The sequence below is a fragment of the Anopheles merus genome, chromosome X (genome assembly GCF_017562075.2).
Source record: "Anopheles merus strain MAF chromosome X, AmerM5.1, whole genome shotgun sequence".
Lineage (NCBI taxonomy): Eukaryota > Metazoa > Arthropoda > Insecta > Diptera > Culicidae > Anopheles > Anopheles merus.
Genome location: NC_054081.1, coordinates 6,824,161 through 6,836,912, shown reverse-complemented (window position 1 = coordinate 6,836,912; position 12,752 = coordinate 6,824,161). Strand labels below are relative to the sequence as shown.

Here is a 12,752-nt window from a genome sequence, read left to right as displayed (position 1 = left end):
ACTGTTGATCACACAATACCAAAAAAACACGCGTTTCAAGTAGTAGTTGAGCAGATCAACACAAACAATTTTGAGTAAATGTCACTTGGGTGGTGCTCAGTTTTCTCGAGTCAATCAACGGTATCAAGCTTTCAGTAGATTGTTTTTTCGAGCAGTTCATTCCACTGCTCTTGCTAAGCGGGAAGCCTACACTTTCCACGCCTAAAGGTATGCATTCTCAGCAACAACAAAACCATGCCCAACAGGCATCGGGCAGCGACTAATCACCCCAAACAAAGCGCACTAATTCTTAAGGCAACGAGTGCACGTTTGTGATCTCGGGGGACACACACACAATTGGGATACACTTTGCAGCAGCATATCTGATTGATGTATTTGTTCCATGCAATTAGTACTAGATGCTGGACCAGAATTCCCATTGCCACACTGCTGCTAGGTGCAAAGCGAGGCCAGTGTGCGGACCAAAAAGCTCATCGTCTGTCCATCACTCATGCTTTCCTCCCCTTTTCTACACGGCGGACAAATCAGGCACAAACGCTAACTTTAAACAGGCCGGAACTAACTTCATTAGAAATGCTAATTTGATTGCAGTCGGAAGAAAAATGGCCGTCACGTGCAACCAAATCGCCGCCGCCTCGCAGGGACGCCCTGGGCCAGGAAGTAAAGATGGGATTTTTATCCTTTTTCCTTCTCTCTGTCTCTCTCTCTCTCTCTCTTTATCTCCTTCTTTTAAACACACGTGCGTATAAAACAGGAAGATTTATTTGGCAACATGATTCCCGCTACCCACTGCACCCTGTCAGCCTCCGTTTAGCAAAACCTTTTTGACACCATTTTGCACTTGCCGGACCCATTTTGGTGGACACGCCGTGGGGCAGCGAAAGCAAAGACGAAAAAAAAGCAAGAAACGAACCTCTCTTCTTAACATCGATAAAACAACACCGCAAAACGATACAAACTCTCGTTTGAAGGGTAAAAAAAGGGAAGGCCACAGAGATAAAGAGAGAGAGAGAGAGAGAGAGAGAGAGAGAGAAAAGGAGAGAAGATAAAAAAAAAACAAGAAAAAGCCTCCTTTACTTTCGCTAAAAAGCACATTCGACGAACCAAAGCAAGGAAGGAAAGCAAAAGGCAAAACAGGAGATGGCTATACCGCAAATTAAATTATTGCCCGGCCAGAGCGCACCGATCAAAGGGTTGTTCGCTGGCTGGCTCCAAGTTTGCCTCGGGCGGCCATCACGCGGACCGGCCCGAAGGTTGTGTTGGAAGTTTGAAGTTTCACGACCAAGCTCAGCAAACCGCTCCAGGGATAGGGTTCCCCGTCTAATCGCAGGAATGTTCCAATCTTGAAGTCTTTTTGTAGCTCTGTGTGTGTGTGTGTGTGTGTGTGTGTGTGTGTGTGTGTGTGTGTGTGTGTGTGTGTGTGTGTGTGTGTGTGTGTGTGTGTGTGTGTGTGTCGGGGTGTATATTAATGCGGTATTGCTGCTGCTGGGGCTCACTAGTGCAATGGCAAATGTTTACCCGTGCTATAATTCATTGCGTAATTAATTGCTCCTAATCGCTTGAAAGCTAGTGCAAATTCGAGCAGTTGCCGGGTGTGCGTTTATACCGCACGGGTCCGGGTGCTTGCGAGTGGATTTTTCGTGTGCCCTCCTTCCGGGGCCAAAAATACACCTCGGTGGGCGTGGGCTCGTGTTCCTAGCAGGGCAAGAAAGCAGGAGCACGCAAACACCGAACACGCGTTCCAGAAAAAGAGTCGAAAATCCATCAAGGAGGGAAGAGGAGTGGACGCGTTTTCTTCCCGCCCCATTCCGGTGCGGACGCACCATCGCACGTAGTAATTAGTCGCGGCCGTGGACCGAAGCTAATCGGCTGATAAATGAAAGTTTTATGCAAATACAAATTAATTTACCGACACAGCGGCAAAGCCCGGTCGATGTCGGCTGAAAATTCCCGAACGACCGCTGCTCGATCGATGCTCGATGTTGAAAGGTACATTATTCACAGTTTTCGGTGTGCTAAATTTCGACACTCGTCTGCTTGTCTGTGTGTGTGTTGTTGTGTGGGGAAGAGCAACCCCCGTCCCGTGGCACTTTGCACACCCATTAAGAGCGGTCGTTCGAGTTCGAGACCGTTTCGGTGCTCTCGAGCCGGGGACTTCTTAATCTGCTCGAACGCGATCTGTCTGTATTATTAACAGCGCCTGTGTGCCGAAGTTTGGTGGCGTACCAGTGTTTGCCGGCGTGTTGCGCGTGTAGTATGTGACTTCTGACGGCAGGCTGGTGGCTGGAGTGGAGAGTGGACCAAAACAATGTAGCACAAGCACACACAGAAGCGCACCGTTCGCGATGGTGGAAGTTTGTTCCACTCTCTGCAACGGCCGCCATTCCCTCTAGCCCGCGCACCAAACAAACGTAAAAACATAACCAAAACAACGACCCCAAAGCAGCCCCAGCCTTGGGTGGGGGCTCCCTTGCCAGTTGGAAACTGCACTTTTCCCACCAGCCAAAACCTCTGGGATGGGATTAAATTCGCTGTAGAAAAAAAAAAAAAAGAAATCTCAACCAACCCGCACACGCTTCATGATGCTGAAACAAAGAGAGTGAAGTGAGCGGCTGGCAGGAATGCGTCTTCACTGTTCGAGCGCGGAGTTTGTGCAAACAGTGCTTCATCGTGCGGCAACATCAGCAACAATTTAGAAGCAAAAACCCCCCCCCACACACACACACATACACAAACGTTAAGCGATTACTTTCGCAATTAGGTACGTGTTTCAGGCTGGCTCAGCATGGGTAGGGATTCCCATTTTGGGTTTTGGTCTCCCCAGCGTTGCAGACAGTGCTTCCCGGCCGCGCTGTCCCGGCCGCTGACGGGGAGCGCACGTTTTCGGATTCATATTTTCGGACTTTTGACAGATACACCTGTCACGGGCAGCTACACGTCTGCTGCACGAGGACTTGCGCCGGGGCGGCGCAGCCGACCGAACCAGTATGAAACATAGCAGCAAACTATCATTTGTTCCTTTTGCTTTTAAACTATACCCTTTTTTGGTTGCTCCGCTTGAGTTGGACGATAAAAGAAGGACGGAGCTTTAATTTATGGCATTGGGATTGTTAAATAGCTAGCAACAGAACGTTTTGATAAAGTTATCAAAATACTTGCATACATTTAGGCGCACCAGAGCAGATTTTTTTCGTATGTAACAATGATTTTGAGACAAATTTAATCAAATTTACAGCTAATCTAGAATTGAATACGAAATCTATCAAACGTGATATTTTGCGCACATTTAGGCGCTTTAAAAATGTTCGGTTTTGTTCGGTTGAATAATAGCAGCAAACATAGCAGCAAACTATTATTTGTTCTTTTTGCTTTTTAACTAAACCCTTTTTGGTTACTCCGTTTGAGTTGGACGATAAAAGGAGGATATGGCTTTAATTTATGGCATTGAGAATGTTAAATAGCTAGTAGCAGAACGTTTTGATCAAGTTATCAAAATAATTTACATAAATACATACATTTACATACATTTAGGCGCAGTAGAGCAAAATTAAAAAAAAATGATTTTTTGTACGTGACAATGATTTTGAGACAAATTTAAACAAATTTACAGCTAATTTAGTATTGAGTATGAAATCAATCAAACGCGATATTTTGCGCACATTTAGGCGCTTTAAAAATGTTCGGTAATGTTCGGTTGAATAATATTTATTATTTTAATAAATAAATACTATTGCTATTTGCTATCGATCAACAACAGATAATGAAATTTCCTTATTTGCCACTCGTTTGCTGCATTTTTGTTGATGTTGCAGCTGTTTTTCTCACCAAGCGCTCGTTGCATACCTCGCGGCGTTTTGCGATCGCATCGGCTGGAAATGTTTGCTTACGCCAACAAACCATAATGAATAATCGTACTGCATAGCTTCAGGCGCTTGAAAACAAAATCAAAATGTTGGTACTTTCCCTTTATTTACCTTTTTATTAAACTCATGTAAATCAGCTCACGTAAAAAGAGCGCAAACAAACCTTTTTATCTTTTGCATACTTTTAGGCGCTTTAAATTCGCCCATACCAACTGCTTGCCTTTAATTGACGATTGAACGGTGTTTCATGAGCTTTTGCTAAAACAGGATTAAGCGCACAGCACCGTTATCGATACAGTTTAAGCCGCGAAGGGAATCGGCTGCTCCCAGGAACCGTACCACGCAGTGTAGCAACGAAGAGGAGGAAGAAAAACAACAGAACACCAGGGAATTGAACCATCGCTGGGAAAGTTCTGTTTTGCATCCGTTTCGTTGAAAACCACTTCCCCTTGAAAAATAAGTGAAAAATAAAAACACTCGTGACAGGATACTCTCCCAGCCCTGCACACGCATCCCTTCACGTCCCCTACACATCCGCCACCGGGTGGGTGCCCGCCTGCTCCACGGCACTTTCGGTGCTACCGTGGCAAAGTTTTCACAGCATTGCTTCACCTCGCTTCAAAATCGAAAATCGATTCTCGTCACACGTAACGAACGGCACGGCCGGGTGTCCCCGGAGGGAGGGCGCTGGGGTGTTTTTGGGGTTGTAGAATTGGTAGCTTGGTGGTGAGGGGCTAAATTAGTTATACATTTTTTTTGTGTTGAGGGGTTTGCCACCAGTGGAGCAGTGGCTTCATTATGGCGTCTCACGTGAGCTTTGATCGGGTTCAATCGGTTCAAGTTTGTGTGCGGCTGGAAGGAGCGAAACGAAACTCGCGTGTGGGAGGGAGTGGCGCACGAGTCGTAAAACCATGACGCTCATAATTATGGTTCACGTGTTGCGGCAGTGTGCCGAGGGGGTAAGATTGAGCGGGATGAATGATGTACTACAAGAAAATATTGATATCCCGTCGCCGGGTCATCCATCGACGTCAAGGGCCGCCACCGATGGCTGTAAACTGGGGCTGCCTTCGCACAAAGCACACGCTTGACATGGCAGCTGCTTCGAACTGTAGCGCCGGATTATCGCACTGGAAAAGGCGCCCATAAAACCCGCTATACTGCCGGACTGTTAAAAGCGTGTTAAAACTGTTTACATTACAAATTAATCTTTTCCGTCGCTGAGACGCAGCGCTGCCGAGGCTGTTCATTAATAACGGACCGCTCGAGCGAATAGTTGGAAGTGTTAGCAAATGCTGGTAAAAGTGTAAACTCTGAAAATGGCAATTAATATCTCGGGTGTAAAGTTTAAGATTGCCGTGCGACGGTCGAGCGTAGCGCCGGAATCTATGCAATGCGATAATTTCGTGTTGTATTTTTACTGATTTTGCTCATTAAGCTCATTGGATTACAAAACAGATGTTTTGAAGATAAACGTTTCAATAAACATTCAACTATTTAAATAAATATTTCAAGATGCAACACCTCTTGTACCTTAATATCCAAGATGTCATTGTTTGTTTGTTCTAAAAATAGCTTGAAGATGGCATTAATTTTTTTTTTGTTAATTTTCGTTGTAACTGATTTATTGAAATTTCTATAAAGATCTCACTTTGCTAGAAGTTGGCGATGATTGATAGCAAAGCTAAAATAGCTACCATCAGTTAGCATACCTCCTCGTTCTAATTGTTTGTGAACGAGATTGTACTAAAAGTTAAGAACGCCTAAAGATATGCAACTTACTTTCGTTTCTTTGCTACTACTCAACATTTGTAGTTTCAATTTGTACTTGCAACAATCAATTCGGCTTAAAGTGGCGTTTAAACGCCTTAAACGCGTTTCCCAATCATTTAAACGCCGCACCTTGCATAGCTGCAGGCGCTGGCAGGGCGACACGGCGTAAAGTTTCGGCTCATAAACAGTTTTGCAATTTTAATTAGCGACATACTTGCTGTATCCGGTATGCGGGCGTCCAGCAGCCTCGAGTGGCGCCGGAGACGACCCGCGACCTCGTCGAAATAATTTCCATCGAAAAGCCATTGTTACCAAAAACAAAGCTACCCCTCCTGAGCGTACCGAGAATTGTGGCGCTGTTGTGTTATTTGCGTGGTTTTTGCTTCGGGTGAACCGTTTCGACCCGTCACCCCGAGAGGGACGGATTTGCGTGGCGTGCGCACATTGCTGATTCGTTTGTTTCTTTCGCTCTTACTTTGCAGGACATCCCGCTGCACGTGGCCATGCTGTCTCATCTGCTGATTGCCTGGGACCGCAAACGGTGGCTCACCGATCCGCTCAAGGTGCGGCTGCCGGCGTTCGTGTGCAGCTGCGCTTCCTGGCTGGCCGGGCTGGTCATCGCCCTGCCGTACCCGATCTACACCACCTATCTGGACCTGGAGGTGAGTGAAAATTGCTTTTCACTGGAAACCATTCGAGTTTGTTAAGAGGGGGGGATGTGAGATGCTGTAAGTTAGTGTGGTTTAGGTTATCGAGCACCGCGTGGTAAAGGTGTTGGGGAAGGTAACGCGATCCCGTTTATATTACCAACAAGCCATGCTATGTCTATCTTGAAGTTAGTTTGGGCAGCTTTGTGGCTGTACGAATCAAGAAGAGTAGGATGCGGTCGATCATCAACCCGTTTGCTCCATTATGCTTTAAAAAAACGTAAATTAATTACTACATTCCACACTGTTTTCACCCGTTCGCCCGTTTGCGCCTGGAGCTAGGCTAGGCCTGGAGCTATCGTAGCTCTTAAAAGTCCATTATTTCGGATTCCCTCCCTTCCAGCACTACTGCTTCCATACTTGCTTGATGGCGCCTGAAGGTAGGAAAAATTTTCGTTGCGAGTATTCTTCGTGAAGTATTACTCCGCTTCGATCATCATTAGCATGAAAAAGCTTTTTCACCTTGAACAACTGAATCATCCTTCGTTGACGCCTAGAGGTAGGCAATGCATGTGCACTTTCTGACGCTCGAAGAACCCAACTGACATTTTCCATCTCAAAAATCGGCGTTTCGAGCTATTTCCCTTAATCGGCACCGGTTAAAGGGACTTTTAGAACAAACCCTTTAAAATTGATAGTAATGTGGCTAATTCGTTGCTTTCTGCTCCATCCTTTTGGGAAATAATGTTTCCGATTCTTATTACTGGTCGTATAGTCATTTTATACCAAAATCCACCGAATTATCATCAAATAACACCGTGCGAAATGCAACTTTTTTTCGCAATATATCAAAGCAAATGAATCTAAAACGAATTGAACGCAATCATCATCCAGTAGAAGAAGGTCATTCGCACGCGCATAAGAAATTTGGACGCTTTCAATACGTTTTTATCACGCACAAATCTACAATTTTTGGTATCTCGAGCACCATTCGAGGAGATCATGGTTAATATAAATGTCACTTCCCAATTGACATTTTCGAGTTTGAAAATCGAGATTTCGAGCTATTTCCCTTAAACTGGCGCCTTAAGCTTCTCTTAATCTGCACCAGTTTAAGGGCCTTTTAAAACAAGCCCTTTAAAATCGACTATGAAGTGTCTTTTTCAATACTTTCTTGTCTATCCTTTGAGAAATAACGTTTCCAATGCTTATTACTTATTGTATAGTCATTTTATACAAAAAAAACCCTGGAATTTTTACCAAATATAGCCGTACAATAAGTACCTTATTTTTAGACAAATATTAAAGCAAATTAATCTAAAATGAACTGAACGCCAGTTTCATCCAATAAAAGAAGGTCATTCACACGCACAAACGAAATTTTGACACTTTCTACATGGTTTATCACACACAAATACACATATTTTGATATCTCGAGCAGTATTCGAGCAGCTCATGGTTAAAAATTTAGAACAAATGTCACTTGGGGAAATGCCCTTCATGAACGCCTAGAGGTAGGCAATGCATTTACACATATTTAACCGTTTCGCAGTCTTGCGATTTTGAAATAATGGATCAAACTATTTTTACTGTTTTTTTATAATTGAAATTAAACAATAATCCATAAAGGGCAAAAAGGTACAATTCTCGTAGCAATAATGTACTGGTATTCGTTCGAATTATGTCGAGCTTTTGCTACTTGACAAAATATTCCAATAATCAGTACAGATGTTCCTTTCTTAAACGTGTTCGTCCACTTCCACTGCTTCTAGCGTCCCGAGCAGCACTGTTTCACAATTCAAAGTAGCTGGAATGCTCGACTCGATTTGTTGCCTTCCTCGCCAACGCAAAGCGAATGTGAATGCTCGGTCGCTCTTCTGCTAACGCTCATCAATTATCAATTGCCTTCCCGGGAAAGCGTCGCCACATTGCCGCAGGGCGCCTACAGGTAGGCAATGCCCACTACACGCGCTGGTGCACGCAACGTTCGGTTTTTGAGCACATTTAATTTCACACCAAGTGGAATGCGAGTGGCGAGCATAAGGGATGGCGATAATAAGGGATGCCTGTCCGGTCGCGGCAACGGTTGTGCGCTCTCGCCAACGTTCCAGCACTCGCGGGGACGGGCCGAATTCGCAGCGGAAGCGCAAGCACGCGTTCCATTATCAGACAGTTTTTGTTTTTTTGTTTTAGTTCTGTCGTCTTTTTGTTACTTTTTTCTGCTTTGCTCCAATTGTGCTATTTCGATTTTACTTACAATTTTTCTGCTTTTTTCGCTGGTGTTCACCACCGCTATATCACCGCTCTTTCGATTCGGAGGGTGGGTGTTTTCGGTTGTAGTGTCGTGTCCGAAATGAATTTTCCACTCAACCGGCTCAACGCATCGTCCGATTGATAGCTTTGTACGGCAAGTGAGCCATACACAGTCGTGTGCGTGCGTGTGTATGTGTGTGTGTGTGTGTAACGTGCGTTTCTGCGCGCCATGCCATAAATCACTTCGACCAGTCGTCCATCTCTCCGCTTTCATCTCCTTCTCTGTGCTTCTTTCTCCACCTATGCGAGAAGATTAATCCATCCAACCGGCTCGTGTGTGTGTGTCTGTCGTGAAGCTAAAGCCATCCACTAAGCCGGTGCTCAAAAAGGTGGAGGTGTTGGGGGCTTTTATCCCTTACGACAGGACACACTTTGCAGGTGAGCCCTTCAAGAGCGGCCATCATTTCGCAACCTGGTAGTGGAAATTAAGCACACACCAACAACCGCTTGTTCGCTTTATGATGTAAGCCGCTCCGTTGTGTGTGTGTGTGTGTTGTATATTTTTTTCCAAAAATCGGTACCAAAAAAAACGAACCTTTAGCTACATTGAGCAGCCTAATCCAGCGCAAAAGCTGTCAAAATTCAAAGCGGCTGAGTCGCATTAGGAAAATCGTTTCCAAAATGCGTCTTAATGCCGGACCCTGCCTTTGCGGAACCTTTTACTACAGGAGGGGAAAGGGAGCGGGTAGGAAAAAGTGACACAGCACAAAAGCATCCAGCCACGCGTGGCCGGGCAACGGCCTGCCGATTGCTAACAATCGGTTAGTTGTTGTATTTTTGTCTACTTTTTCTTGCACTCTCTCTCTCTCTCTCTCTCTGCTTCAGTGTGTCGGTAAATTCATGGTGGCTCCTCGGCGTGGGTTTTAAATCTTCAAAGCTACGCAAAAAGATAAAGTAAAATACACACACACACACATACTCACAGGAAAACAACATCCCTTTTGGTACCGTGGCCATGTTTTGCGAAACTCTTTTTTGTGTTCTTGGACCCGAGACAGAAGAGGACCCAACAACAACAACAACAACAGCAAGGGGATCCCACAAGCACACGCCCACACGGGTTTGTAAGTTATAATTCCCACCCATCTCCACCTGCTCCGGAGAACAGCTTGGGACCAGCCTTCCGGCAGCATCGGTACGCATCGCCGCACACGCTACGTTGCGGTTCGGTGAATTACTGATCGGCCGTCGTTGTGGTTGCAAAGGTTTTCCATGAGGCTCCCCCAGGCTGCTGCATGATGTGTGTGTGTGTGTGTGTGTGTGTGTGTGTGTGTGTGTGTGTGTGTGTGTGTGTGTGTGTGTGGACGAGCTGCAGACAGATCCGTTTTTGGGGCGAAACAATACTTTGAGCGTTTGGCAATGTGTGTGGTGCGCCACGGCGCAAAGGGCAGCGAGTGTAAAGTCTTTACCGAATAAAACCGACTCCTCAGCCCCAAATGAAGCTACATGGCATGCTGGAAGTGCATCAAAGGATCGTGCTTTTTTGTATTTTATTTTGGCAAGCATTCCGTTGCGTTATGCACGCGTGACAAATTAAGATATGACGTTTTGATTGCGCCACGCTTAACCGAGCGCATGTGATTGCTTTCAGGAACGCGTTGCCGGTATGGGAATGGGAAGCCTTAATGTACGCGACACACCCAAACCGTCACAGGCCCGGGAGCACACATCGCACGAAGCCGTCCCGCATTGCTCGAATGAACTTGTGCAATGTGTCATCTTGGCTGTTTGCTCCGGCGTAGGGGAACTGGGGGTAGTTTCGACACCTAACGTTTTCCCCGTGATTGCAATACTTTTGCTAATGTAAACTTGCTAGCAGCCATCGTAAAAAGCTTTTTTATTCATTTCGTACCATCTTACGAGAAACTGTGATTTTTGGATTGATTTTGCTAACATTATGATAAAAATTAAAAAATTGTTTTTTTGTTGCGTCAAGACTACAGTGCGGGTAAAATCGACACCTTGTGGAGTGATTTCGACACATTGATTATAACTTAAAAGAAAACAAACTCTGATAGCCGGTTGTTTTTCATTGAAGTTCAACAAAGTATTTTGTACCAATTTTAGGAAAAATTAACACAAAAATGATTTACCGAATGAATGGTTAAAATTCCTTTCCAAAAATAACCTGGCAGTCAGTGAGCCCCTTTCTGACCAACGATCGATGAAGATCGATAGTTTGCGATGAACTTAATGAACAAAAATGAACTTCAGTTCGATGTATAACACGACCCAGGAAACAAAAAAAATCATAAAATGAATAAAAATGAACTAAAATGAACTATAATGACTCTGAAATGAATAAAAAAGAATTTCAACGGTCCCCCAGTGGACAAATTTTGGCTAAAATTGAACCAAAATTTTAGCTATCGGTGGGCATCGATCGGTCATTGAAAACCGCCTCAGTATCTTCCAGCCATTTTTCTTTTTTTTTTTTTTCATATAATCAAAAAGTGTTCAATTTCATTTTTCTCTGCCAACTCGAAAGCCAAAAGTCGAACATGTGATTCCATTCCAACGACTATTTTTAACGACTCAGCTCCATTATCTGTTCTGAAAAGAGTTATCTGGACGTGGAGTAAACGCGCCTACGGGGACGGACCGGCTTTTTCCATGTGTCACCTCCCTTACACTTTGTCTGTACACTTATACCTGCCTCTTTTGAAAATAGCTTGATATCTAACGATTATTTTTATGAAACATTGGAAATGATCACGATTTCTTATTGGGAACCAAAATGAAATTGCTCGTCATGCGAGACTTTACTCGTTAGAAGGGGTATTCGTAGATTTGCTCGTTATGAGGGTTTGAACTGTATTAAGTACATGTTTTGAGACCGAGTTTGGCAAACGTTCTATGAGAGAATGATAGCTAAATTCCTTAATGATAAGCTCCTTGGTTTGTTAGCATCGCGAGTTTTAAAGCTGCTAAGGTATTTTTAATTGAGTGTTTGCTCAGCGAGATTATTACTTCTGCGATACATAGTTAAGGGACATCTGTTGAAAATATAGGCGCTTTCAAATTACCATATAAAAAAAGTAAACATGCTACAAATAAGCATTACACTACCACCAAGTGGGGTGTCGATTTTACCCTCATCGCACATTAGGCAAACGCCTGTATAAAAATCGGAAAACCAACTAGATCGCAGGCTAACACCACAATCATTTTCTTAAAATAGATACTTAAACTTAGTTGACACCAAAATAGTTCACGTTTTTATCTTAAACTTACTGAGATATAGGCTATCAAAGTATACACTTTTTGTTTTTTATCCCGAATTTGAGCTATTTTTCGACCAAACATATACTAAAATATGATGGTTTATGACGGTTAGATTTTAATAATCAATAGCTGTCATCGCGAATAAATGAACTCTTTTTAACAGTCGTTTAAGGTTCATTTTGGTTTAAGTGAATTCATTTGTTGTTCATTCCTGTTAAAATAAACGATCGTCAAAACAGTTAACGACTGCTCGAAATGACATAAAGGCAAACACGGGGGGAAAATTCGAGCAGTAAACGACTGTTAATTGGTATCGCATATGCTCTTGACAGTCGTTTGTTTAACGACGACCTAGGACCAGTCGTTAAAATTAACATATGAACTCAATGCGTTCGCGATGCCAAATTTTAGCAATTTTTAACGACTCTGGTTAATTTTTAATGACTGTTAATTTTGAATAATTTCTTTCGCGATGCGAGCTTATAATTTTGTTGAATTAACGCCACAATTCCTTAAGTCCCAGAACTAAAAATTTACATCGGCTGTCAATCAGAACCCCCATGTGTTTATGTTATTGTTTTTTTTGTTTACAATTGACAGGTTTCTGATCAATGAATTGTGACTCAAATATTCGAAACAGTTAATTTAAATAATATGTACTAATTTTTTTCTTCAAAAATACTTCTATAAATACTAAATCGGCAAGATCCCCTACGGCGTACGAGCTGAAGCTGTGTAATCATTTGCAGCAAAATTCGATACACTTCACCCGCACAACAATTCCTTGTTGCACATTGTTGGCAATATTCTTTCCCCAAATGTTGCCAAGCACAGTGCAAAAGCAGCGGCACACCGAGCCATAGCCAATCACTGCCTTGGCCGCTGCGGTTTGCAGAATTTGCTGCAAAGTAAACTTGCGTTCGCTTCTCCT

General features: G+C 43.7%; 1 protein-coding gene across 10 annotated transcripts in view; it reads left to right on the top strand.

Annotated features, from left to right (window-relative positions):
* Positions 1 to 12,752, top strand: part of LOC121596665 — an 85,086-nt gene that overhangs the window by 22,652 nt on the left and 49,682 nt on the right. For all 10 annotated transcript variants that reach the window (XM_041921847.1, XM_041921875.1, XM_041921866.1 and 7 more), the window contains one exon: positions 6,119 to 6,298. In XM_041921847.1, the coding sequence (XP_041777781.1) occupies positions 6,119 to 6,298 (180 nt within the window). The remainder of the gene's footprint in view (positions 1 to 6,118; positions 6,299 to 12,752) is intronic.